Below are 27,093 nucleotides of genomic sequence, written 5' to 3' on the forward strand. Positions count from 1 at the left end.
GACCCGCAGGTGGCCAAAGGGTCATGAAGAGCAGGAGAAAAGCTGGACAGCCTGGCCTCCGTCTGATCCATGCCTTCCCTGTACTGCACCTGCCGCCATCTTGAGCCCAGGGAGGATGGATAACATTTCATGCCTTCCTAGGCAATCGTGACTTTCTCATGGTGATCAGGCCTCACCTGATCATCCTGAGAGGGTGATCAACCAGATCAATAATAATAATAATAATGCATTATTATATCAATAAATAATCATTGTAATTGGGGATTGAACTCAGGGCTTGGTTGCTCTTCCTGAATTTTATTTTATTTTTTGCCAGCCCTGGGGCTTGAACTCAGAGCATGGGCACTGTTCTTGGACACTTTTTGCTCAAGGCTACCTCTGCCACTTGAGCCACAGGGCCACTTCCAGCTTTTTCTGTGTATGTGGTACTGAGGAACTGAACCCAGGGCTTCATGCATGTTACGAGAGCACTCTACCGGCAGGCTATGTTCCTGGCCCCTATTCCTGAATTTTTTGCTCAAGTCTAGCTGTACTCTACCACTTGCGCCACAGCTTCACTTCCAGTTTTTTGGTGGTTTACTGGGACTGAGTCTCATGGACTTTCCTGGCTGGGCTGGCTTTGAACTATGATCCTTAGATCTCAGTCTCCTTAATAGCTAGGATTACAGGCGTGATCCATTGGTGCTTGGCTAGTAATTCTTTATAATTCTTTGAGTGGGGATCTCCTTTCTTCTGCCTTAATTCTTCCTCTACTTAAACCTATAACCCATGACTGTGCCTGGAAGCTATGCTCTTCTGTCGAGTGCATCATGCCTTGCTTTTACCACTGCTGTCTCTTTACTTAATGTGTTGGAGCCAGGAGCCAGATCTGACCTGTGGAACTCTAGGTGTTGGGCTTGTGGCTTAGAACTCAGGCTACAACTGGTATGGAAATTCAGGTAGAAATATAGCACAAGGCAGTCTGGGAAATAAAGCTTAGTGTCCAGCTCAGGTGGCACTGCTGTGCCCATTAGAGACCTGCTTCCATGGGACTAAATGTCTGTCTCAGTGCTCCATTCTAGATCTGAACAGAAACCCAGCTTTTCAAGCATGGAAGGGATCAGGGGCCTTAGTGCCCCACCCCTTGTTCAGGAAGGAGTTTCCTGGCCCACAGGCCCTGATGGGGGGGAGGGTGACAGCAGAGCTGGGGCTGGAACCCAAGTCACCTACCCCATTGCTGCTTCTCCTCACCCTGATTCTGATTTGGCTGGGAGGGTTAGAAGTCTGTCTGAGGGGAGGACGGGCTGGCCTCTGGCCTTGGGGTTTCTGGCCTGGCCCCTTCTGTGTGGAGCGGGACTGAGAAAGGTTGTGCTAATGCACGCATTAGCAGATAAAAGCAGTCTCAAGGGGCTCTTCACCGGGCCCCTCTGACTGTAATAAAGCAAATGAAAAACCTATTCAAAGGTCAGTTAAAATCTCTTTCCTTCCACTTCTCTGCACAAATTGATTCCACTTTGCCCTTGGGGTCACCTTGAAGGCCACAGGGGCCCAGCTGCAGCTGAATGGGAGCAGTGGCTACAGAACAGGGCCCAAGAGTATGGCAGCAAGAGGCAGTCTCTTGTTTCCTAGGGCATCTGGGTACCAAGGATCCTCTCTACTCCTGAGCTCAGGGCCTTGGGAACTTTTTTTGGAGAACAGCTCTGGATCTTTCTCAGAGTCCACTGGGCTCCTATGGAATTCTTTTTTTTTTTTTTTTTGGGTTGTGGGCTTGAACTCTGGGCATGGGCGCTGTTCCTGAGCTCTTCAGCTCAAGGCTACCACCCTACCCTTGGAGCCACAGGGCCACTTCCGGTTTTCTGTCCCCTGATCTGACCCTATTTAGGCCTGGACCACCTCAGGTGCTATTACGCCATGCCTCAGGTCCTGGTGTTCATGTCTTGTTTCCTGGCTCCTGGCTCTTCTCCAGAAACCATAGTGTCCCTCTTCAGCTCTCCATTGCAGCTGCTCTGGTTTGTTGAATATATATATATATATATATATATATATATATATATATATATATATATATATATATATATGGCTTTCATCACTCAGTTTCTGACAGTGTTAAGTGTATTCACTGGGTTGCAGACCTCTGGGACAAGAGTCCACTTGCATTTTCTGACCTTTTAATAAAGACTCCCAATTCGACCTCTCAAAATGTGGTTTCTGTTTTCTTTTCTTTTTTTTTTTGACTAGTCCTAGGGAATGAACTCAGGGTCTGAGCACTGTCTTTGGGCTTTCCTCAAGGCTAGAGCTCTACCACTTGAGCCACAGCACCACTTCTGGCTTTTCTATGTATGTGGTATCGAGGAATTGAACCTGGGTCCTTGTGCATGCTAGGCAAGCACTCTACCACTAGGCCAAACTCCTGGCCCCATGTTTCTTTGTTTTCTTGCTGTACAACACCCTCAGTTCAGTTTCTCAGTGAAAAATTCCTCTTCTAGTGAAATGTCCCCAGTGCTGGCCCACCCTGGAGGCTGAGAGAAAGGTGGTCCACTTTGTGGGCTGTCTCCTGCCTGGCATGGGCTCTGCCACCTGTCCTTTGTGTCTTCTCAGCCCTTTACCTCCCCTAAGCAGGTCACCTCTGCACCTGCCTCTGTAATGCACTCACACCTTGGTGACATCTTTTTTCCAATTAAACCCTCAAAGGTGAGAAGCTGGGATGACGAGGGCAGCTCTCATCCTTGCCCACAGCACCTGGCATGGCTGCAGGCAGGGTTGGGGCACTTCCCAGCCTGAGCATCCAGGCTGCCAACTGGGGCCTCACACTCAAGGTTTCCAGATGGACTCAGCTAAAAGACCCTTCCTTCCATCGTTCTTTGCCTCCTTCTTTCCTCCTTCTTGTCCTTCCTTTCCTCCCTTCCTCCTCTTTTCCCTTTTCACCATCCTTCCCTTTTCTTCCTTCCTCTCCCCCTTTCTCCTTTTCTACCTTCATTATTCTTACCTGCCCCTCCCCTCCCTCTCTTTTCTCTCCCTTCCTTCCTTCTTCCCCTATTCCCTTCCTTTCTTCTTCCTTCCTCTCTCCTCTGCCATGTTCCTTTCTCCTATAATGTTGAGGATGGAGCTGGCACTTGCAGGGCTAATTGGGAACCAGGTCCTGTTCTGAGAGCTTTCTTCCTCTTCCTTTTATCCTCCTTCTTTTTTGCAGGTCCTGTAGCCTGAACTCAGGGCCTGAGCACTGTCCTTGGGCTTTCTATGTATGTTGTACGGAGGACTTGAACCTGGGTCTTTGTGCGTGCCAGGCAAGCACTCTTCCACTAGGCCAAACTCCCGGCCCTGTTCTGAGAGCTTTCTATGTACTCCTTCATTGAATCCAAATGACAAGCAGAGATTGAGTGGAAGACAAACTTTTGAGATCGGTACAGTCCCACCTGCAATCCTGTAATCTGAGGATTACAGTTCAAAGCCAGCCAGCCAGGGCTGATCTGTCTACAGAATTTTTTTTTTTTTTTGTGGGTCATGGGGTTTGAACTCTGGGCTTGGGCATTTTCCCTGAGCGCTTCAGCTCAAGGCTACCACCCTACCCCTGAGCCACAGCCCCACTTCCCATTTTCTAGTGATTAATTGGAGATGAGAGTCTCTCAGTCTTTAGTGCCTTAGCTGGCTTTGAACCTTGATCCTCAGATCACAGCCTTCTGAGTAGCTAGGATTACAGGCATGAGCCACCATACCTAGCTTCCATCTCCCCCGCCCCCCGCCCCCCTAGTCCTGGGCTTGGGCTCAGGGCCTGAACCCTGTCCTTGGACTTTCTCAAGGCTAGAGCTCTACCACTTGAGCCACAGCACCACTTCCGGCCTTTTTTACATATGCGGTACTGAGGAATCAAATCCGGGTCTTTGTGCATGCTAGGCAAGCACTCTACCACTAGGCCACACTCCCAGCTCAAAGCCCTGAAATTCTATCTCTAAGTAAGTAGTAAAAATCCAGACGTGGAGGTATGCTCAAGTGGAGCAGCACCAGCCTTGAATGAAAAAGGTAAGTGAGAGTGCAAGGCCTGGAGTTCAAGCCTTTATTGATTGATTAACTGGTTGATCGATTGACTGATTGACTGTTCCAGCATGAGCCATTGAAACTTGGCTTCCTTTTCTCTTTCTCTTCTCCTTCTTTTTTTCCCTCCTTCTTTTTTCTTTCTTCTTTGTGCTGGCACTGGGGCTTGAACTCAGGACCTGGGCGCTGATCCTTAACTTTTTTGCTCAAGGCTGTACCATGTGCGCTCCACAACTCCATTTCTGGCTTTTTGATGATTAATTGGAGATAAGATTCGCTCAGATTTGTTTGCCCAGACTGGCTTGGAACCACAGTCCTCAGATGTGAGCCTCCTGAGCAGCTGGATTTACCTGTGTGAACACCAGCACCCCGCTCTTGGCAGCCTTTAGCCTTCATCCCGCATCATCCTCCACCACTGTCCCCGGTGCACCATCAGGCTTCTAGAAAGAATGGTTTTGTTTTTCTACCAGGGCCGAAGGGAGAAAGAAATCCTCCAAAATAATGGAGGGAGTAAAAGACATACTTTTCTCACTAATAGAATAGACAGCAAACGAGTAGAGAGGGGACAGCTATAGGAGGGACATAGACTGTGAGCAACCACAGGGAGCGCATTCTTCAGAAGCGCTGGGAAACACTGGTCAAAGGGGACCACATGCTCACCCATTAGGCAAACCCCGAACAATGTCTGAAGTCTGAAATCACACAGAGTATGTTCTCTGACGACAGGGGAATCACGCTCAGAATTGCTTTAAAAAACATAACTAAAAAACTGGGCATGGAGAAGCACTTGGGAGCCTAAGGCAGGAAAATCACAAGTTCCATGTCAGACTGGGCTTCGCAGTAAGACACTGTCAAAAGAAGAAAGATGAAAGAAAAGAAAGAAGGAAGGAAAAGAGAAAGGAAAGACAAAGAGAGTAAATCAAGAAGGGAAGAAAGAAGAAAAGAAAAGAAAGAGAAGCAAGGAAGGAAAGAAAGAAAAAACGAAGTAAAGCAGGAAGACAAGGGAGGAGGGAGGAAGGGAGGAAGGAAGGAAGGGAGGAAGGAAGGGAGGAAGGGAGGGAGGAAGGGAGGGAGGAAGGGAGGAAGGAAGGAAGGGAGGAAGGAAGGGGAAGGAAGGGAGGAAGGGAGGAAGGAAGGGAGGAAGGGAGGAAGGAAGGGAGGAAGGAAGGGAGGAAGGGAGGAAGGAAGGGAGGAAGGGAGGAAGGAAGGGAGGAAGGGAGGAAGGAAGGGAGGAAGGGAAGAAGGAAGGGAGGAAGGGAGGAAGGAAGGGAGGAAGGGAGGAAGGGAGGAAGGGAGGAAGGGAGGAAGGAAGGGAGGAAGGAAGGGAGGAAGGGAGGAAGGAAGGGAGGAAGGAAGGGAGGAAGGGAGGGAGGAAGGGAGGAAGGAAGGGAGGAAAGAAGGAAAGAAGGAAGGAAGGGAGGAAGGGCACAATTCGAAGCTGGCACTGGTGGCTCAAGTCTATAATCCTAGCTACTCAAGAAACTGAGATCTGAGGCTCCAAGTTCAAAGCCAGCCCAGGCAGCAAAGTCTGTGAGACTCCTATTAAGCACCCAAAAGTCAGAAGTGGAGCTGTGGTTCCAATGGTAGGACTTGGACCTTGAGCAAAAACAGCTGAGGGACAGCACCCAGCCCCAGGAATGGGTTACACACAAAATGTCATTAAAATGCCCACAGTCTGGAAAGTAACCAGAACATTTTGTAATACTTCACAGGCCAAAAAAAAAAACTTTGCTATTTGAAGATATTTTGAGTAAATGGTAAAAAAAATTACAAAACTGTGACCCTGTACAGCCAATGTAAGCTAATTATTAGGGAAAACAAAAACCTTGTGGAATCCAACTCAAACCTAGAAAGAGATTAATGGTCATATTGACATATGCAAAAAAAGAATGATGATTGGGGGCCAGAAGTGTAGCATAATGGTAGAGTGTTGGCCTAGCATGCACAAAGTCCTGGGTTAGATTCCTTGGTACCACATACACAGAAAAACGCAGAAGTGACCCTGTGGCTCAAGTGGCAGAGTGCTAGCCTTGAGCAAAAAATGTCTGTGGACAGTGCCCTGAGTTCAAGCCCCAGGACTAGCACAAAACAACAACAACAACAACAAAACCAACAATGACAAAAAACAGGGGCTGGGAGTTTGTCCTAATGTTAGAGTGCTTGCCTAGCATGCACGAAGACTAGGGTTTGATTCCTCAATACCACATACACAGAAAAGCCAGAAGTGTGCTGTGCTAGAGCACTAGACTTGAGAAAAGCCCAAGGACAGTGCTCAGGCCCTGAGGTCAGTCCCCAGCACTGGCAAAATTAAATTAAAATAAAATAAAAAAACAGAATGATCGGATATCAAGGATCTAAATAAAAGCATCTACTTAATATCCAAGAGTATAAGAAAGAGGTGGTCACAGTGGCTCAAACTTGTAATCCTAGCTACTAAGGAGGTGGAAATTGGGAGGAGAGTGATAAGGCTGGCTCAGGTAAAAACCTCTCTAGACGTCACTTCAAACAATAAACAGCTGGTGCAGTGGTTCACATCTGTAACTCCAGCTGTAAAGGGTGGTCCTAGTAGGATGAGACTTGCCCCAGACAAAATCATAAAACCTTACTCAAACATAAAGCAAAAAAAGGAGAAGGTAATAGTGTAGTTCAAGTGGCAGAATGCCAACCTAACAAGCACAAGGATCAGTACTTCAGAAAGTTGAAAATAACACAATAAACAAACCCCTTTGAAACATAGTAGGTAAGAAATAAAGACCAGAACTTTTGAAAACTGGAAAAAGTGTACCTACAATATGGAAAATGGGCAGTACCAAAGTTAACTCAAATAAAAGATTAATAAAAGGTGGGCGAGATGGTTCTCACCTGTAATCCTAGCTACTCAGGAGGCTGAGATGTAAGGATCAAGGTTCAAAGCCAGCTGGGGCACTAAATTCCATGGACTCTTATCTCCAGTTAACCAATAAAAAAACGGGAAGTGATGCTGTGGCTCAAGTGGTTGGGGTAGCCTTGAGCTGAGGGACAATGCCCAGGCCAGAGTTCAAGTCCCACGACAACCACCACCACCACCAAAACAAAATCGATAAAATAAAATCGATAAGCTTCTAAGAAAACCAATCGAAAAAAAGAGAGGACACAAATTTCCAATAGCGGACAGGAAAAAAAACTACATAGTTACATATGTACAGATTCTGTCCACACTCAGACAAAAAGAAGCTAAGGATAAACGAATTTAAGCCAATAAATGAAAGGATTTGGAGTTACGTAGGAAGGGCAGGAATTTGTAACTCATTTATGAGGACATCATCATTTTGATGCGACAATCTGACAAGGTTCCACTAGAAAGGAAACTTGCAGGTCGGGTTCATGCATATAGATGCAAAAGTCTTGACTAGGGCAAATTTAATTCACTACCACATGAGGAGAAAACACCATGATCCAATTGAGGTTCTATGTTCAAAACTTAACGCTGTAATAACAACTCACCACATTACTAGAACACAGGGGTGATGTCTATTAATTTTAGTCAGAGGCATGTGCTCCAGGCAAGCTCTCTTCCACTAAGCCACATTCCCAGCCTTTTACTTTTTTATGCCCAGTACTGGGGCTTGAACTGGGTGCTGTTCTTTAACGTTTTCTTTCAATGCTGGTGCTCTTACCCGCTGAACCACAGTTCTGCTTTGGGCTTTTTGGTGGTTCTTTGGGATAAGAATTTGACAGGCTTTGCTGCCTGGTTCTGGCTTTGAGCCAGGGCCCTCAGCTCTCAGCCTCCTGAGCTGGGATCACAGAGGTGTGCCATCTGCGCCCTGCTCGGGTTTTGCTTCTTTCTTCAGGTTCGGATGGCTTCCTCCACGGTAGGCTCCAGTCCTGTCCTCTTCTCTGGAGTCAGTCTTGGAAGCCTAGCGCCACGTGGAGCCCCTGGGCCGGGCCAGGAGCGGAAGGTTGTGTGAGGACCCAGCTCCTGGCCGTGGCGCCAGGCCTTCAGCAGCTCCCCACTCAGGGCGCACGGGGGGGGGGCGGCTTTTCCTTGGCGTCGTGTCCTGGGCTAGGCCCTGGGGAGCAGCCCCCCAGCCCAACCTGCCCCGGGCCCCAGAGGCCGGGGGCAGCTCAGGCGTCGCGGTGCCCCCGGGGCGGGGCGGGCGTGGGATTCACCTCCACGGGGCCGGCGAGGCGGGTGCCGCCCGGGTTTCCGGACCTCGGGGGGAGGCGGGCTGGCCCGGCCCGCACCGGGGTGCTAAGCCTCTCCCCGTCCTGAGCGGGCGGCGGGCCCCTTCGTTAATTAAGCTCTTTCCTGCGGCGCGGGCAGGTGGGGCAGGTGCGCGGCGGGCAGGACGCGCCCGCGGCAGCTGGAAGCCCCCTCGGCGCGCGCGGCCCCCCTCGCCCGGCCCCAGAGCGGCTGCGCTGCCGGGAGGGCGCGTCCGGCGGCGCCCACCCCGCGGGGATATAAGGCGGGGGACAGCCGCCCGGACCCAGCGGCGGCGGCGGCGGAGGGAGCGGGGCCCAGCGCCGGAGCGGCCGCCCAGCACCCGCGCCCCGGAGCCCCGCGCAGCGTCCCCCGCCGCAGGTAAGGGCGCCCGGCGCCGGACCCTGCCCGGGACCTCGGCCGCGGCGATCGTCCGTCCCGGCGAACTCGGTGAGCGTGCTGCTGCGCTCGGCCGCGCCCCCAGAGCTCCTCCAACACCGGTCGCGTTGTCACTTCTTCGAGGGCAGCCGCCCCGACCGTAGCGAAGACGAAGGTGGAAGGGGCCGGGGGAGAAGGGAACCCCCCGTCCCGACAGGGCGTCCCCGCCCGGCTTCCGACCCTCCGGCCGGCTCGCGTCCCCGAGGTGGCCCCGCGGGGCGGCGGGTGCCGAGCCGGGGCCGCCGGCGCTGTCCGCGGTCCTGAACACCTTCCCGGCTCCGGCCGTGGACGGCACGCACGGACCTAACTTCCCTGCAGGTAGTACAGGACTTGAAGCATTGCACTGCAGGCGCGGAGAGGAAACCATGTCTCCGCTTCTTGACAAAACCCCCCACATATGTTATTTCTTACGTTAATTTTTAAAAAAATGACATAAATATCCTCGTTCGTTGCAGTAAGATGGAAAAAGACACAGCAAAACCTTAGTTACTTTCAGGCAACCATTTGACTTTTTTTGTGTGTGTGTGTGTGTGGGTCCTGGCGCTTGAACTCAGCCTGGGCGCAGTCCCTGAGCTCTTCAGCTCAAGGCTACCACCCTACCCTTGGTTAATTGGAGATAAGAGTCTCAGGTCCTTTTGTGCCCGGGCTGGCTTTGAACCTTGATCCTCAGATCTCAGCCTCCTGAGTAGCTAGGATTACAGGGGTGAGCCACTGTGCCCCGCTAACCATTTGACTTTTTACATATGGAAGAGGATTTGTGGGAAGGGAAGGGAGCGGGAACAGTAGTGTGATTTACAGCACGGCCAGTGGGGCACGGGAGGCGAGGAAATGCTCTCTGGGGCTTCTCAGGAAGGCTTGAAGACAGGGTGTAGAGCCTTAGGCAAGCAGGCCGTACCACAAGGACCAGCATTGGGGAGAAATGACATGCAGTTGAGGAGACTCACGCCTGTCTCATTTAATTTTTATTCTACGGATAGATTTTATACTAGTTACTTGACCCCCCCCCCCACCTGCTTCTCCAATAATATTTGGGTGTGTTGCAGCGCTGTATGTAATAGATGATCTCAGTGCTTTGATGGAATTGGCTTGACCACCAAGTTGGTGCTGCCTATTTGAACTGGAAGGTCAGCAGGCTACAACAGAAGCTGTCTGTCCCTGATTAGGTGCCAGCCAGGTTGACCACACTCCCCTCGATGCCCCTTGGGCTTAGGTGCTGCCAGGCCAGCTTCGTGGCTACCAGCGCCATCTAATGGCTTCTCTGGAAACACTCAGCAGATGTCTGGCAGCTAGTCCTGAGGGGACCCAGCTCTTGGGGAATCTGGCAGGTGGGACAGAGAGAAGGAAGTGGCTTCCTGGCAGAGGCAATGAGGCCAGGGAGACTTCCTTCCAAAAGTCTCTCTTCTGAAAAAAGACTCAGCCCACACCTCTCTAAGTGAACTATTTCTTTCGGGCAACTTTATTGCATAACTCAAATGTTCATTAAGTGTGACAAGATACTGAATCATCTATACTGTAATGTGAATTATTTTTCTCATCTAATGATATTTCTAAAAGCTCTTGGAGAAGATCTTCTGAATGCCAAATCAATTGTAGAACTGGTAGTGAGCTGATTACAGGATGGGATGGCTTCAGGGGCTCCTCTGCATGGGAAGAAACGTGGCAATATAAGAGCTAGAGGTGTTGGGAAAGGACTAGGCCACTGGGGACAAAGGGAACATGGGTTTGCTGCCCTGAATTCTGGTCCCCTGATGCCATCCTCCACTCAAATGTACTTCCTGGATTCTCCAATAGTATCTTCAGTGTTTATTCACACTGCAGATAGCTCCCTTCCAGTCTTTCTCTCCATCACTCTCCCTAACTAACATCTATGCCTCCAAATCCAGATACTTGAAAGACCTAGGGAACAAGAAGTCTGTATCCAGAGGAGCCAGTTTCAGAGAACAGGCATCAGCTCTAAAAACAAATCTCTCCAAGCCGGGCACCAGTAGCTCATGCCTGCAATCCTAGCTACTCAGGAGGCTCAGATCCAAGGGTCGTAGTTCAAAATCAGTCCAGGCAGGAAACTCTGTAAGATTTTTTTTTTATCTTCAATAAACTTCTCAAAAGGCTGTAAGTGGCACTGTGGCTCAAATGGTCGAGTGCCTTAAGCAAAAGAAACTCAGGGTCAATGCCCCAGCCCAGAGTTCAAGCCCCAGAACTAACTGGCAAAAGCAAGCAAGCAAGCAAGCAAGCAAGACCAAGAGCTGGTAGGTAGCTTAGTGGTACATACAAGGCCCTAGCTTCAACCTCCAGTATCATAAAGAGAGAGTAAGCCTCTCCATAGTTAGTGGGGTTTGGGAAGTGATGCTCACCTGAGCGATTTGTGGGGAAAGTCTTATTGCTTTTTATGCAAACCCAGTACTCATTGCCAACAGTTTTAGAGAGGTGAAAGGATCCTTGGGGGGCAGGGCGAGCATCCTGAGAAGGAATTCAGTCCTTTTTTTTTTTGGTGGGTTGTGGGACTTGAACTCTGGGCCCGGGCGCTGCCACTGAGTTCTTCAGCTCAAGGCTGCCGCCCTGTCCCTGAGCTCTTCAGCTCAAGGCCACCCTATCCCTTGAGCCACAGCCCCATTTCCTGTTTTCTAGTGATTAATTGGAGATAAGAGTCTCCTGTTATTTAGTTCCCCGGGCTGGCTTTGAACCGTGACCCTCAGATCTCAGCCCTCTGAGTAGCTAGGATTATAGGTGTGAGCCACTGCTCCCGGCTTCCTTTTTCTTTCTCAAGTTACTCTCACCCCTTATATATGGAGTGTCAGAACTACTGCCTCTACGACAGGCAAGAAAGCTCTGTGCTAGAAACTCTAAAACTTAGCTTTCCCTGTCATGAACGTGAAAGCAATTCTCTCTCCCATGGGCTTCAATTTTTCCTATCTCATACGCATGAAGGCCTGGATCAAGTGATCCCAAATAGCTTCTAGCCCTAATCACCTTAGGGGTGATTAGGAAATAGAGTGAATAGGAAACCAGAGATAAAAGGAAAATGGTCCACAGTTGTCTCAAGTCCCATTTCCCTTCTCACCTCCCACAGCTCCCTTCTCGGCATCACTCCTGTCCTCAAAAAGCCTTGGACTCCACAAGTGAGTGTTGTTAATGTTGGCTCACAGTTCTTCCTGGGGACTGGCCAACATTGTTCTGTTCTCTGCAGGGGTCCCACCAACTTGTTTGCTTCTGCAGAGCCTCAGCCTGGAAGATGCCGAGGTCCTGTTACAGTCGTTCAGGGGCCCTGCTGCTGGCCTTGCTGCTTCAGGCCTCCATGGAAGTGCGTGGCTGGTGTCTGGAGAGTAGCCAGTGTCAGGACCTTACCACGGAAAGCAATCTGCTGGTATGTTCATGGTGGGTCATGGATGCCACCTGGTGTGGGCACCGGAGGGGACTAATGCTGGGAAAGCTCAAAAGAAAAGGGTGTGGGGAAGGGAATATATATTCCCCATTGATTGGGTAACTCAGGACAGGAGCTGAACTTTGCCATGGATTTAGAATTGCACCGATGAGAGGAGGAAGCTGCTGGGAAGAGATGGGTTGGTCCACAATTTGATTATCCCTGCTCCTCATGTATCTTCTATAGAGCCCATTTGAACTAGTTAATGCCACATCAACAATAATTGCTCTTTCAACTAATTCTATTTGACCTCCAAATTATAATAGCCTCATTTCATGGTTTTCACTCTGTATTTCTTCTCCTTTTATCTACTGTCAATTAAAAAGCCAGAAAGGTATCTCCACTAATGGAAGACTAGAAGGATAAGGAAAGATCTTTTATTCCTTTTAGTACTAGGGATCAAACCCCAGGGTCTCACACATACTAGGCAAGGACTCTACTACTGAGCCACACCCTCGGGCCCCAAAGGTACCACTTTCTTGGTAGCTAGTACCAAAATGTCTCATGGTCTTGGAGGACTGGTTTTCTGCTGTCTGATTTCCATTTTCCCAGTATGTCAAGGCCCATTGCGTCAGGCCACCACAAGTTCTGAATGGGTATGTGCATATGTTTGTGTGTGCTTGCCATGTCGATGTGTGCCCAGCACCTGCCAAATCAAAATGGAATATCCAACCCTGTAGCTTGTGTGTTTTGTCAATGGAGTAAATGGATTTAAGTGATGAGAGAGACTTCTTTTCAGACGCAGAGCAGGTTCTATGTATAATATAAAGTAGAAACAAGAAGCCTGGGGGGATTCTATGAGTTCTACTTCAGGAAGCCCCAAAAGATACTCACTGCATAGCTTCTTTTGTTAAGATCTCGTCAGGAAGGGAGCCCTGTTACATACAGCTCATGGGTTCTAGCTCCACTTCTGTCACCAATAAGCCTTGATCAATGACCTTGGCCAGGTTCTTTCATCTCTCAGCTTCCTGTTTCATTATTTGAGGAAGAACAGGGAGCCTAAATTACATTGTTCTCATCTTCCACAGTTAGCATTTAGCAGTGTTAGAATTCTAAATTCCAACTCAACAGACTCAGTGGGATCCTCTGTTTTCTCCTCGGTCGTTCCCAAGCCACCGAATGACTCAAGGTTGCAGTCTATGGGCCATTTTCCTAAGCAAATATGTACCTCAGCTGATTCCTCTATGGACTGGTAGTAGAAACCCTGGCTCCGTGGAAACAACTCTGGCTTCCCGCCCCTGCCTTTAGTCAAAATGAGGTGGCAGAAGAACCATCTCTGGTCCCAGAAGTGACCAAGGGAAGGTATGAGGGAATCCGTTCTCAAGATACAAGACTCAGCCCGAACGGCGCACTGAGTGCTGGAAAGCTGCGCGTCACAGTGCACAGGCGGGGCTGGGCTGGAGGCGCGAAGTAGGTTTGCGGATCCCTGGGGTGGCACGCGAGGAAGTGTCGAACATGCAGAGCCTCGAAATCCACGGCGCGGGTGTCTCTCACCTTCCAACCCTGATCCCGAGCCGTACGGACTCAGTGTCAAGTACTCACAGCGGCGATCCGCTCGCAATTCCTCCCTGGGGAATCATGGCACCTACAATGCATGCAGGGCCCGGGAGGAGGGGCAGGAGCCACGGCCGCGTGGCCACCTGCGGCCTGGCGGCCTCCTGATTCCGCCCAGGATGAGGAGCCGGCGAGGCCCGCCGCCCCCTCCCCCGAAGCGGCCTGATGGAAGCCTCGGGAGAGGGGGGCGGCGGGGACGGCGGGGGGCGGCGGGGGGGGCGGGGGGCGGCGGGCCCGGCTCGCCCCGCTCGCTCGGCGCTCAGCGCTCTCGCTCTCGCTCTTTCAGGCGTGCCTGCGGGCCTGCAAGCCAGACCTCTCGGCCGAGACGCCCGTGTTTCCTGGCAACGGCGACGAGCAGCCATTGGCCGAGAACCCCCGGAAGTACGTCATGGGCCACTTCCGCTGGGACCGCTTCGGCCGCCGGAACAGCAGCAGCAGCAGCAGCAGCAATGGCGGCGCCGGGCAGAAACGTGAGGAAGAGGTGGCGGCGGGCGAAGGCCGCGTCCCGCTGCCCCTCGACAGCGTCGGGCTCCGCGGCGGCGAGGGCGCCGAGCTGAGCCCCCGCGAGGGCAAGCGCTCCTACTCCATGGAGCACTTCCGCTGGGGCAAGCCGGTGGGCAAGAAGCGGCGCCCCGTAAAGGTGTACCCCAGTGGCGCGGAGAACGAGTCGGCCGAGGCCTTCCCCCTGGAGTTCAAGAGGGAGCTGGCGGGCCCCGACGACAGCGACCCCGACCTGGAGCCCGAGGCCGGGCGGGACGACCGGCCCTACCAGATGGAGCACTTCCGCTGGGGCAGCCCGCCCAAGGACAAGCGCTACGGGGGCTTCATGAGCTCCGAGAAGAGCCACACGCCCCTGGTGAAGCTGTTCAAGAACGCCATCGTCAAGAACGCCCACAAAAAGGGCCAGTGAGCCGCCGGCACCCTGTCCCCTCTCAGCCCCGGGTAGTGTGACAGGCCTTCGGCCTCCTCAAGCTGCCTTGTAGTTAGGAAATAAAATCTTTTGAATTTCATAGCTGACTCTGGCTCAATGTCGACTCTGTGGATTAAAACAAATACCCTCGCAGCCATCAGAGCAAACGTCATGGCTTCCATGTGGTCCAGGTGATAATCATCTCATTGGATGTAGGGAAAGTGGAAAGAAAATACTCCCACCTCTCTCTTAGTAAATGAGTTTTGAGACCCAACATCTTCATGTCCCACCGTCTTCATTGCAAACACAGCAGAGTAGGGCCCTTCCTTGTCAACCAAGCTCTTCTTACTGAACCTGTTTCTCAGGACGAAGGCTCTGTCTGATTCTTGCTGGTCTCACTGATCACTACCTGGAAGGCTTTGCCTTTTCTCATCACTCCAAATACCAACTTAAGTCACCTCAAGTCCATCTCCACTGGGCAAGTCATGCTACATACCCCTGTGTATTTTAGGGGTTTCCACTAATGGAGTGCATGTTACCTGGCTAGGATACCAAATAATCACGCATGCAAGTCTTGTCCTCTCAGGGAAACTCCAGGATCTGAAGGACAGAAGCCAGATGTCATGTTTCTTGGGTCTCCTAGTGTTTTCACCACGTTGGGATCACAGGCTTGTAAGCCACATGTCCATAAGGGATGCGCGTACATGTAACTTAGCTTACACTTATCAGTGGCTGGCATATATGAAAGCTGGATAGAAGCTGGGTGTTAGTAGCTCAGGAGACTGAGACCTGGAAAATTGTGGTTTGAAGCCAACCCAGATGAAGTCCACAAGACTCAACCTCCAATAAACCAGCAAATACTGGGCTGAAAGTGTGGCTCAAGTAGTAGAACACCAGCCATGAGCAAGAAAACAAAGTGAGAGACATAGTTATCAAGCCCTGATAATAGCAAAAAAAAAAAAAAAATTAACTGATGGGAAACATTCTTATTTGATAGCACATATACATATTGCCCTATATCTGATGCTCTGATGCTCTGGGCATTTACAATGCAAGAAAATAGGGACTGGGCAGGGGGTTTGGCCTAGTGGTAGAATGCTTGCTGAGCATGCAGGAAGACCCGGGTTCAATTCCTCGGTACCACATACATAGAAAAAAGCTGGAAGTGGTGCTGTGGCTCAAGTGGTAGAGTGCTAGTCTTGAGGAAAAAGCTCAAGGACAGTGCTCAGGCCCTGAGTTCAAGCCCAGGACTGGCAAAAAAAAAAAAAAAAAAAAGAAAAGAAAAGAAAATAGGGACTGAACCAGGGAAGACCTGGTGTGAGGCAAACCTGAGGGTCAAATTATTATGGTTTCTGCCATGTGGCTTACAGGAAATGAAGCAGAAGGAAGAATGGCCGAGACCTTCTGAGGATGTACCCAGCTGAGCGCTGGCCTCAAGTTTCTATCTGGACAGCACCCTTTCCCTCCCCTTCTTCTTCAGAGTCAGGTGAAGCAAGGGCTGGGGGGGGGGGGGTAGAAAAATGTCAGCAGTACCTTGTTGATATTTTAAGATTCTGTTTTTATCTTCAAAAAACCATTTGCTTTGAAGAAACCAAGCAGCCAGCCATGTGGTGACAACATTAACATTTATTTGGAAAGGGCACAATGAAGGCTAACTGGGAAACTGCAACTAAATGCCCTAAAGAATGATTTCGCTAAGAGCTTTCCCATGCTCCCTCCACCTCCTTGCCCTCCCCTCCCCTAAAAAGAATTTGAATTTGATTCAACAAGTTTAAAAGACAGAAAACTGCCACAGGCACTAATTCTGCACTCACATATAAATATGTCAGCTATTATATACATATATTGGCAACTACGAACTACATTACACACATGCACACACACAGAACACACACTCAGCCAGGCCATGAAAATTAAAATGGACACACACATTACAATGTAGGCTGTAGCATTTGTGAACATGTAACTCTGCACTCCATAGGCCAGAATCGACAGTCATGGAGGAAGAGCTTAAGAAGGGAAGGTGCTGAGTCCAGGAGGCCCCGTGGTCTCCTGGAAGGAGAGGACCTATCAGATAGCCTTGTCCTAGAGGAGAACCAAAGAATCCTTCCTCTTCTTCCCCCTACCTAGCCTGGCTCCAAGACAGGGCCCATGATTGTCCCTATGCAATCTCCAGACCTAGACCCATGTTGGGGAAAAGGGCTATAGTAACCACAGGGCTATAGTAACCAATTACTAGGTAACATGCTGCTTTGGCTCCAACCTAGATACCGTCTTTGAGCTGTCCTGTTATGAGATAACTTCACTTTTGTCTTTAAAGGTAATAGCCCAACAAGTCAGCTCTTGTTTTTCCCTTACAGTCCCATACCAGCCAGCCACCATCTTGAAAGCACCAGGGTTTGAACTCAGGGCCTTGCACTTGCTTCAATTGTTTTAGTTCTACCAATTGAGCTATGCCTCAGCCCTCCTTTTCGTTGATTATTTTTATTTTGGGAATGGAATATTACACTTTTTTTGGGCCTTGGCTAGTTTCAAACCAGGATTCTCCAAATGTCAGCCTCATGAATAGTTAGGATTACAGGCGTGAGCCACTGGCACTCAGATACTTATGTACTTTTATGACTCAACCAAAGTAACAGAATCAAATCATTCACACCTAAACAATTCTACCATTAGGATACCCACTGCCTATTCCCACAAAGCCAGAGACCTGGCGGGGTGGTGGGGCAGGCACCAGTTCCCCTGGGCTCGAGCTTATAAAACAGGAGGGAGGAAAAAGGCTGCCAGATGACCTAGGTAGGCCATGGGACTTGATACCAGATTCTTCTTTTGAAATTCTAGCTCTCTCAGGCCTTTCATCGGGTGATGTAATTTGTGCCATTTAATTTTCTTAAACTTCCGACTCTAAGGCATCCGGAGCAGGATCCAGATCCTACTCCACATCAGCAGGAACCAATAGCTCACTGAGTGTGGACTACACTGGAAACTGAAAAGAGGCTCACTGGAAAAAAAATGCAGCATCTTTCCTCAACAGTATAGCATAAAGAAAAAGCTGCTCTGGACAGAAGAAGCAGCAATGTACCCCACTGAACGGAAGCCTTGTCTTTTCTTCTCTATCTCTCCCCAGGAATGGGGAGGAACAGAGGTGCCTGAACAGACCTGCACGTCTCTAGAAATGGCTCACATGTCATAGAACCAGGTTCCACAAACTATGCTCAGGGTTAAATTGTTATGAGGACCCTAATTAATGTGGAATCAAGAAAGTAGTATCTCCTAAAAGATGAGCACGGGGTAAAAGATGGATAATTGGTGAGGAAAGATATGTTTGTGGGGCTCAATGTTTAGATTTTCCTTAAGGATTATTAAAGCTATGTTTAGAGCTATTTTAAACTTGGCTTCAGAATAAAGAGATAATAAAGAGAAATCTAAGTCCATGCTTGTAAAGTTGGGTTGAGTATAAGACTAAAACCACAGAAATAGGCAGAAAACCCTGGGAAGCAGGACCTCAGGCAGGCATCTGTGAGCATGCAGACCATACAGAAACCATGTACTCGCAGGACCAGGTGGCAACCATGGGAGAAGAGCTGTATCCTTAATGAGGGGACTACAGGGATGGGGATCCAACAATCTCCTCGCCATGACATTTAGTGTGCATGCCTTAGGAACTGCACGTTAGGTTTTCCTGATTTTGGAAAATGGACTCATACGTTCTAACAATCAGGCTCTTACTGGGAATCTGGGGCATGTACAGGGTTTGATCTAAGGGTATCCTCTCCCCATTCTGGCCCACTGATAAGATCTGGGCCCTTTTGGTCAAGTAATTTCTTTACAATCTTTTCCTAAAAAAAAAAAAAAAAGAGTACATTCTCCAGGGAGGGAACATGTGAGCATTCATAACTTCCTGAGTGATGTCAGCTCTGGAAAGCTATGGGAAATCTGACAGAGGAGGGAGCACTCTGAACCACTGCACCCCGCCTGCAGGAGGTGCATGTGACATTCGGCCAATAGTGCCCAGGGGTGCAGAGGCACCCCGAGGAAGGACAGGAAAGGATGCGGGGATCAGAGCAGCTGGTGGCCTTGCTAATGCCTGGCTCTGAGTCAGAGGCTCTTGGCAAACACCAGTGGCACAGGACACTAGACAGCACTAAGGACAAACAAAAGCCAGAATCATAAAGGTCTCCACTGCCTCTCCCCAGGCCACTAGCAAAGCCACTTGTCACCAGTGTTCTTGACTTTGTGCAGACAATGGAGAAATAATTTTGCTACGGCGGCTCGCTCCTTTTCCTCAAATGGGACATTCAAGAGATTGATGTCTGATGTCCTTCAGTCCCAAAGGGCCATTCATCTGCTCTTCCCGCCCTTCTTCCTGACCCGGCCACTTCCCATGGAAGAGATTCTGGCCGGGTCACTCAGGGACCCTGAACTTCTCCCTTTCTAGTCACCTAGGACCAACTACACTGCTCTGCCTTCCCTCAACCCACAGGCTATGGAAACATCTTCAGATCCTTGAAAGAAAGACACCAAGGAGAGAGAACTCAACCAACATAGGGAGACATCCAGAAAACAGAAAGCCATGGGAAGGCCACTGCAAGGCCCTTCTGAACAAAGGCCATGAGAAGATGCTACAGAGGGACTAAAACTGGCCACACTGGTGCTCGAGTCAGCAGGCAGGTCCCAGAGGACACTAGCCACCCAGGTCGAGAGAAGCGGCCCTTCTGGATCCTTTGGCCTGCCCATCCTGTCCTTCATTCGACCTTCATTCTCCTTCCTCTCACCTTCTGTATCTCTACCTCCAGCTCCTAACAGCATAACATTCACTGATAATAGTAAGAAACAGACAACTGGAGGCCTAGCAAGAGAGGAAGAGATACTGAGACTTGAGTTAGGGAGGAAGGGGATTGTGGGGTAAGAGGACACCATCTTCTAGCTCCTGATATTGTCACTTCCTTACCTGGCTCCTCTAAGTGCCATCTATGGTTTCCTTTGACTAACCAAGTCCTCACCCACTGTCCTCCTCTGGAGGTGACTGATGAGCCCCACAGTGTTAGCCCTAATGGAAACCTTCTCTCCATACACTGGGCTGGAGTCCCAGGCCTCTTGGCTTCCCTCTGGAGACACTCCCATGATTCTCAGGCCCGTAGAGAAGACAAGGGCACAGGGGAGATGTTTTTTGGCTCCAGAGGACAGGTGGTGGGATCTCTGTCAGGGAAGACAAGGAAAAGGTAGGAGCTCCATCTTCCTCTGCCAGGACCAGAGAAGGCTTGGAGGCTCCACCTTGAGCAAGGGAAGTTCCCTCATCGAAGGGAACTGAGTTTATCAGAGCTTGCAGCTGGATTTCCAGGTGGTTGGGGTAGATGTGAGGGTGAGCCCTCCAAAGGACCTCGTCCCTCCTCCAGGGAGGACCGCTCTTGGAATTCAGTACACACAGAGATCGGGGAACTTCATCTCATAGACTGGGATGGAGTGGTTCTGTGGCTGGCCGTAGGCTGCAGTGATGGCTCCTGATGGGCTTGGAGGAGGCCTGAGGGAGATATATGGAGAAGAAAGGTGTGAAGCTGGCATTCTGAGGTCCCACCCCAGAGCAAGTCAACACACAGCTCACATGCTGATGTCTCTTTGCACAGGAACCAGAGACCTGGACATTCCATAGGCCTCAGTCAAGTCTCTACACAGACAACACCGCTACTTTAGAAATCAAGAGCCATCAGCCTGGGACACTAGGACCCCTAGCCTGCTTCATACTTCACTGGGCCAGCTTTTTCCCCTTTGATCTCTGTTTCCTCATCTAGAGTTTGTGGAGGGTAAGGGAGGGCAGAAGGCGGGTGTGGGAGGACTCAGTGTGAGAGTCTCATGAAGGACAGGCAGGTCTGCTCAGGGCCACAACTTACCTGATGGTGATCTCAAAGATCTGGTTGAGTTTGCTCTGCAGCAGTGAGGCCTAAACACAGAGAGAGAAGTGAGTGTGGCTCCCACAATGCCAACTCACAGGCCACATGTCCACAGGAAGTATTGAATGCCCTGTAGGAGAAACTCTGGAAGGCAACCAGCTACAAGCTTCTCTGCAGTCCATAAAATGTGCAGTGTCTGTCTATCAAGGTGGGATGTAAAGTTAGGACATAGGCCCAGGAAACCTACATTTTATACAGATAGGAAATATATAAATATACGTAAATATAAAATACAAGCTGAGCATCGTGTGACATGCCTGTAATCCCAGAACTCAGAAGACTGAGGCGGGAGGATCTTAAGTCTGAAGCAAATCTGGGCAATGTGTGTGTGTGTGTGTGTGTGTGTGTGTAGCTGGGCCCACTGGCTCATGCCTGAGAGGCTGAGACTAAGAGGATCATGGATCCAGGCCAGCCTGGACAGAAAAGTATGGGAAACTCCATCTCCACAAAGGAAAGCTGGACATAGTATGTCTGTGATCCCAGCAGTGATGAGAAGCCTAAAGTAGACAGGTTGTCACTCAGGGTACTGAGTACCCAGAGCCTGGGTACCAGGATCAAGACCCCATCTTAAAAATAACTAGCGAAGGGCAGGGAGTTTGGCCTAATGGTAGAGTGCTTGCCTAGCATGCACAAAGACCTGGGTTTGATTCCTTGGTACCACATCCATAGAAAAAAAAGCTGGAAGTGGTGCTGTAGCTCAAGTGGCAGAGCTTTAGCTTTGAGGGGGAAAAAAGCCCAAGGATAGTGCTCAGGCCCTGAGTTCATGCCCCAGGTCTGGCAAAAAAAAAAAAATAACCAGCAAAAAACAGAGCTGCAAGTATGTCTCGAGTGGTAGAATGCTGGCCTAGCAAATGTGAGTTCAAACCCTTGGCTGCCATAAACAAAAAGTATCTACACACACATCTACATATAAAATACATACAAATATATGTATGTTATTGACAGAAAAGGTTTGTAGATTGTGAATCTTCACAATTCTGTTTTATAATAATTGCAAGATGCACTTGAGCTACTTCCTGGTGTGTAGCCACGGTCCTCATCTCTATTTGTCTGGCTCCCTCTTTCAAATCTCTCTTCTCAGGTCTGTGGCTCCCTCCCTCTGATGGCGTCTCCCTTGGAGGAGGGCCCTGCTACAAGCGTTTATCACACACTTCGCCATGGCTCCATAATGTGGGCATCATAATGGCTCCAACTTCACCAAGTTACCCTCAGAAGAAAGCAAGCTAGTAAAGGCACTGTGTCTCCAATCATCTCGCCCTGGTTTCCCTGGCAGCACTTGCTCCTTACATACACTGAGGTCTGGGACAAAAGTCATTGGCTCTGAGGAGCTATGGAGTGGAAGACATGGGCAAACAGTTGTTTAATGTGTTGGAATCAAACTCCAAACTTCTGGGGGACAAAGGACCAAAACTTTTAAGTCCAGTCTTGCTCTAGATGCAAATCTGGCCCCCATCTGGTTCTTGAAAACACCCTGTGGTACCTCACTCACCCGGGCCCCACAGTGGGCTGCAATCTCCTCGAAGGGAGCCTTCTGGAATTTCTCCACCACCTGTCGCCGCCGCTCTCGTTCCTGCTCCTCAACAGCTACACTGTCCACTGTGACACAGAGCTGGATTAGTGCTCAGGTCCCTCCCCACACCCGTACTGGTAAGGAAGGGGCGAGGCTTGAGGAGCAGGGAAGTGGGTGGGCTCTAGGAGAGTCTGTTCTCTAAGGGGTGAGGGCCCAGGGAATGAAATGTGATTCTAGAGACTGGACCTTTTCCTGGGTCTGCCTGAGAATCAGCCCTTTTCCTTGTTAATGACTGACCACTAGTTTAAGTGGAGCTGTTGGCTGGCCTTTGAAGGTCTCAAGTAGCTGCACTGCCATGAGGACTCTTGAACAGAAGGTCCTAGGATGGCTTTCCCCTTTAGTACTCTGACAGCAATTGAAAAAATGTCATCAACAATACAAAAGGCAGACAGCCTGTGAGAGTCAACACACAAGCTCTCCCTAGAACTGGACTGCCTGAAGCCACTTAAGGCTTTGCATAGTCACATGCATTCAAAATGAGTTAATGACAGAAAAAGGGGGGCAGAAGTTGGGGCAGGGGGAATTGACGTTCACTGTGCTCAGTTTAGGTAGGCAGCACAGAAGACTATTCATTACCAAAATAGAAAAGGGATTAAAGAACCATAAAGGGCTTAATTTTTCATCAAAAAAATTCTCTTAATGGGAGCACTTGATGGTTGAACCATGTTGAAGAGTGAGGTAACCCTGCATTTTACAGTTGATTGCCCTTATTCAATAACTTGTTCTTACTCTTCTTTTGTGTTACACTCCACCAAAGGAAAAGAAATTATTTACACAAAATTACTGGCTGTTGTTAGCAGCCAGTAAAAGAGGTTGTCTGATACAAGATTCACGCTGTCCTTAGCAGCCAGTAAAAGGGGTTCACAGGAAAACAATATTGTCCTCCATCAAGAGGGAAGACATGGTGGCTGTGATGAGTTTGCAGGAATCCACCAGCCTCTAAGCCAATGGTAAATCTTACCAAGGAGTCCCTGCCCTCCCCACTACCCAGAGTCCTCTGGGGCCCTGTCTTACCAATGGCCTTCTTCAGCGTCTCATAGGTGATTTCCTCAGCAGGCACTCGCTAAAGGAGGGGACAGAAATATTCAGAAAGGCAGAAGAAAGAAAGAGGTAGCCCTGGCTCCCTTAACCCCATTCTTGTTGGAGTTTCTGGAAGCCCCCCCAAGCAGGTACTAAAAACAAATGAGGTGCCAGTAGGGAAGATGACTCTGCAGCAGACTCTCTAAGAAGTGAGTTCTGAGTGTCACCTAAAACAACTCTCTGTCCCCCACCCCTACCCAAGCCTGTTCCATCAAGCCGAAAGAGGAAAATTGTCATAAAAAAAATTTGCTCATGCCTGTAATCCTAGCTACTCAAAAGGCTGAGATCTGAGGATTAAGGTTCAAAGCCAGCCCAGGCACAAAAGGACCTGAGACTCTTATCTCCAGTTAACCTCTAAAAAATGGGAAGTGGGGCTTGGCTCAAGGGCAGGGTGGTATCCTTGAGCTGCAGAGCTCAGGGACAGCACCCAGGGTAAGTTCAAGCCCCATGACCGCCCCCCCCACAAAAATTCTCAGGGAGCATGACAGAAACTATTAGAAGCAAGAGGAGGCAGTTGGAAAATATAATTTCAAATGTCATCTTCAGACAGCGAAAGCAGTGAAAGAATATACATCCAGTTCCAGGAATCCCTCATCAGACCATGAGCTTCTTGAGGCCAGACTCCTGATTTACTCATAGTTCATCAATTCAATGGAAGGGAACACAATTCAGGCATGTGGCTCTCTGGGCTCTTGGGAATGACTTGGTTCTAGCCTGTGGTCTGAGTGTGAAAGGTCACAGGGCTATATCTACACTTTTTGGATTTGTTTGGCATTCAGGAAACACTTGGTGGAATAGAAAGGACCCAAGTATAGATAGATCTGGGATAAAGACATTCAGCCAACATTATCACAGGCAGAACTCTACATGGGCAACTCAGCTGAAAATTTTGCTAGCATAGGAAGTTCATGTAAGAGACAGCTACAGTTCACTCTTCAGAGTCATTCTGTGCACATCTCCCCACTCACTCTGCCATGGCTTGCTCTGATAGTTTGTCTTATGTATATTGATACATCCATATCCAGTCATGTCAGGTGTGTGTGAGGTGCCAGGGAGCCAGAAAGTAGTGACAGTGAGAGCAAAGGAAGCTCATGGGGGGAGAAATGTATGGAGGAAATGGACCTTGGGTGGGGCATCCAAGAACAAGCATTTCATAGGTGCATGACCTTCTACATTAGCAAACACATGGAGACATTTGAGTGTAACCTGAGAGCCTGACAATGTCTCACCAGAGTTGGAAGGCAGGGCACAATGAGGTGGGGGTGAGGGAGGAGAAAATAACAGCAATGTCATCTCACACATCATACCAGGATGGGGATTTGATCACATTATCCTAGATTCACCATCCACAGTGATGGCACACAGGAGTCTGGTCTGGAACATGGTGAGTTGAAGGTGGGAAAGAGGGTAGCATGGCAGGAAGGCCTGGGTAGAGACCCTCACTCCTTCCTGCATCAGCTACCAGGCCTCCCTTCGTCTATACTGCCTCTTGAACAGTGAAGATATGGGTGGCCCAGGAGGCCAGAAGTACATGGCTGACTCAGCTTCTATGTCTGCTTTATTTAGCGATTCCTAATGTGGCACAGCAGAATCAACACTAGGAGAAGACAGAAGCCAATGAACCCTGTGGCTTTACACACTGGAGGTTCCCAGTGTGTAAACCTCTGCTTTGTCTGCTGAGGGAGTGGATATGAGGGCACAGCGAGGGGGATATCACGTTAATTTGAACAGAAATTCAGTGTTTGTCCTGTCCTTCAAGACAGGCTGGATGGAAAAGAGTTCATTAAGGCACTGCTGGGCGTTTCTCTTAGAAAAGAAATCCTGGTGTCAAAAGGAAGGATGAAAGGTGGAACGAAGGATTTTAGGGCATGATTTGGTAATGAAGGATATGTGTCCATGCCCATTGAACAACAAGTGCAAATCCCAGTACAAACGATGGAGCTGTGTGATAATGTGTGGACATTGAAAATGAGGTCTGTGCACATGGGGTAAGGGCCTACATGGAAATCCCTGCATCTTCTTCCCAACTTGTTGTGAATTTAAGACTTTTATTTATTTATTTTTGCCAGTCCTGGGCTTGAGCTCAGGGCCTGAGCACTGTCCTTGGACTTTCTCAAGGCTAGAACTCTACCACTTGAGCCACAGCAGCACTTCTGGCTTTTTTCTATGTATGTGGTAACCAAGGAATTGAACCTGGGTCTTCGTGTATGCCAGGCAAGCACTCTACCACTAGGCCAAACTCCTGGCCCTCTTATCTAAAACTTTTAACAATGAAGTCTTAATTTATTTCTCTGTGTGTGTGTGTGTGTGTGTGTGTGTGTGTGTGTGTGTGTGTGTGTGTGTGTGTGTGTGTTGGTCCTGGGCTTAAACTCAAGGTCTGCATGCTATTCCTTAGCTTTTTGACTCAAGACTGGCTCTCTACCACTTGAACCACACCTCCACTTCTGGCTTTTTGGTAGTTAATTGAAGATAAGAGCCTCACAGACTTCCCTGCCGGGGCTGGCTTCAAATCCACATCTTCAGATCTCAACCTCCTGAGTAGGGAGAATTACTAGGGAGAATTACAGATATGAGCCATCACCACCACCACTATTATTATTATTATTATTATTATTATTATTATTATTGTGCACTACTAGAGTTTGAACTTATGCTTGCTAGGCAAACACTCTATCACTTGAGCCACATGCCTCAGCCCTTAAAATGGAGTCTTAAAAATTTTTAAACAAAGTTGTTACTGATACATCTGGATGAAACACCAGAAAAGCTGTTCGGGCCTCATCATCCCTTCTGTTTAGTCTTCTGTTCAACACGGAGCCCACTGACGCATTGTGAACAGGGACTGATGAGCAGCAGGGCCCTCGGGAGTGATTTTTATGATATCATGGGAGCGGGGGCATTAACAATCTTTCTAGATGAAATTATTGATGATGTCTACATGTAATGAGAGTAAGGAAAAGGATTTTCCTGAGAAACTAATATTCATATAGTTTTCAATGTGCACCCAAAACTCCCCCAGGGAGAGCACTGATGCTCATGTGTCCTTACTACGTGGTAGGCTGAGTAAGTGTGCTTACCTAGCATGCACAAAGACCCGAGTTTGATTCCTCGGTACCACATACATAGAAAAAAGCCAGAAGTGGTGCTGTGGCTCAAGTGGTAGAGCCCTAGCCTTGAGAAAACCCATGCACAGTGCCCAGGCCCTGAGTTAAAGACCCAGGACTGGCTAAAAAAGAAAAAAGAAAGAAAGAAAGAAAAGAAAAGAATCAGTGTAGCACAAGGCTAGAGTCATGACTGAAAAGGAGGGCACCGGTTTAGCAAGTACAAGGCCTCGAGTCCAAAACCATAACATGGCCCCAAAACAGAAGCTTTACAAGGATGGTGACAAAAAACACCCACCTCCTCCTTCTCTGGACTATTCCTCGATTCCACCTCCACCTGCAGGGAAATGGTCTCTCCAATGCTCTTCCTCTTGGACAAGCGATCCTCGTCTGGAAAAGAACAGCTCAGAAGTTGGGATTCTCAGTCCTTGAAAAAGCCAGGATGGAGTCTCAGGCTCTAGGATCAAGTCCCTTGGTGTTGGCTTGGTCCACAGTTAGACTATACCTGGGGCCTACAGAAGCTGGCAATTGTTGTGGGCCTTTTCTGTCCGCCTTAGGGTGGTCAGTTTGCTCCTTTGGGTTAAGGTTCTACAGTCATCAATGCAAATTAACAAGCTGCTGGTGACTAGAAAACTTATCCCTACTTGCTTAAGCATCGTCTGCTGATAGCACCAGTACCTTCCTAAGCATGTTATTTTCCAAGTGCCTTTGTCTTCCTTATTTCATGGACTCCCATTAATCCTCTGATATCAAGGTAACTGAAATCCAGAGATGCCCAGCAAACTACCTAAGATTTTTCAGGCAGTAAGTTTCACAGAGGTCCCTAGCTAGGAGTCTGGTTTTGTACCTCCATTCCTAATTCTTCTATCACAGTGGACCATTCTGT

General features: G+C 49.1%; 2 protein-coding genes across 2 annotated transcripts in view; one reads left to right on the forward strand and one right to left on the reverse strand.

Moving 5' to 3' along the window:
* The first annotated feature begins 11,850 nt into the window (after nucleotides 1–11,850).
* Pomc (proopiomelanocortin) lies at nucleotides 11,851–14,615 on the forward strand. The gene is made up of 2 exons (XM_090336202.1): nucleotides 11,851–11,987; nucleotides 13,885–14,615. The coding sequence occupies exons 1-2, from the start codon at nucleotides 11,856–11,858 to the stop codon at nucleotides 14,506–14,508; spliced, it is 756 nt and encodes a 251-aa protein (XP_090192328.1). The 5' UTR covers nucleotides 11,851–11,855; the 3' UTR covers nucleotides 14,509–14,615.
* A 1,499-nt stretch (nucleotides 14,616–16,114) lies between these two features.
* Nucleotides 16,115–27,093, reverse strand: part of Efr3b (EFR3 homolog B) — a 73,577-nt gene continuing 62,598 nt past the window's right edge. The window contains exons 19-23 of the mRNA XM_090337347.1: nucleotides 26,506–26,597; nucleotides 23,041–23,089; nucleotides 21,946–22,052; nucleotides 20,397–20,446; nucleotides 16,115–20,029 (exon numbers count right to left, since the gene is read on the reverse strand). Coding sequence (XP_090193473.1) covers nucleotides 19,924–20,029; nucleotides 20,397–20,446; nucleotides 21,946–22,052; nucleotides 23,041–23,089; nucleotides 26,506–26,597 — 404 coding nt within the window. The 3' untranslated portion in view covers nucleotides 16,115–19,923. The remainder of the gene's footprint in view (nucleotides 20,030–20,396; nucleotides 20,447–21,945; nucleotides 22,053–23,040; nucleotides 23,090–26,505; nucleotides 26,598–27,093) is intronic.

This window comes from Megascapheus bottae, chromosome 7 (genome assembly GCF_031878675.1).
Source record: "Megascapheus bottae isolate mThoBot1 chromosome 7, mThoBot2.hap1, whole genome shotgun sequence".
Classification (NCBI taxonomy): domain Eukaryota; kingdom Metazoa; phylum Chordata; class Mammalia; order Rodentia; family Geomyidae; genus Megascapheus; species Megascapheus bottae.

What these genes read in the sequence shown, in the direction of transcription:
- Pomc (XM_090336202.1), top strand. Translation starts at nt 11,856, where the DNA reads ATGCCGAGGTCCTGTTACAGTCGTTCAGGGGCCCTGCTGCTGGCCTTG. An exon ending in CCACGGAAAGCAATCTGCTG is followed by an intron (nt 11,988 to 13,884) that starts GTATGTTCATGG and finishes TCGCTCTTTCAG; the next exon opens with GCGTGCCTGCGGGCCTGCAA.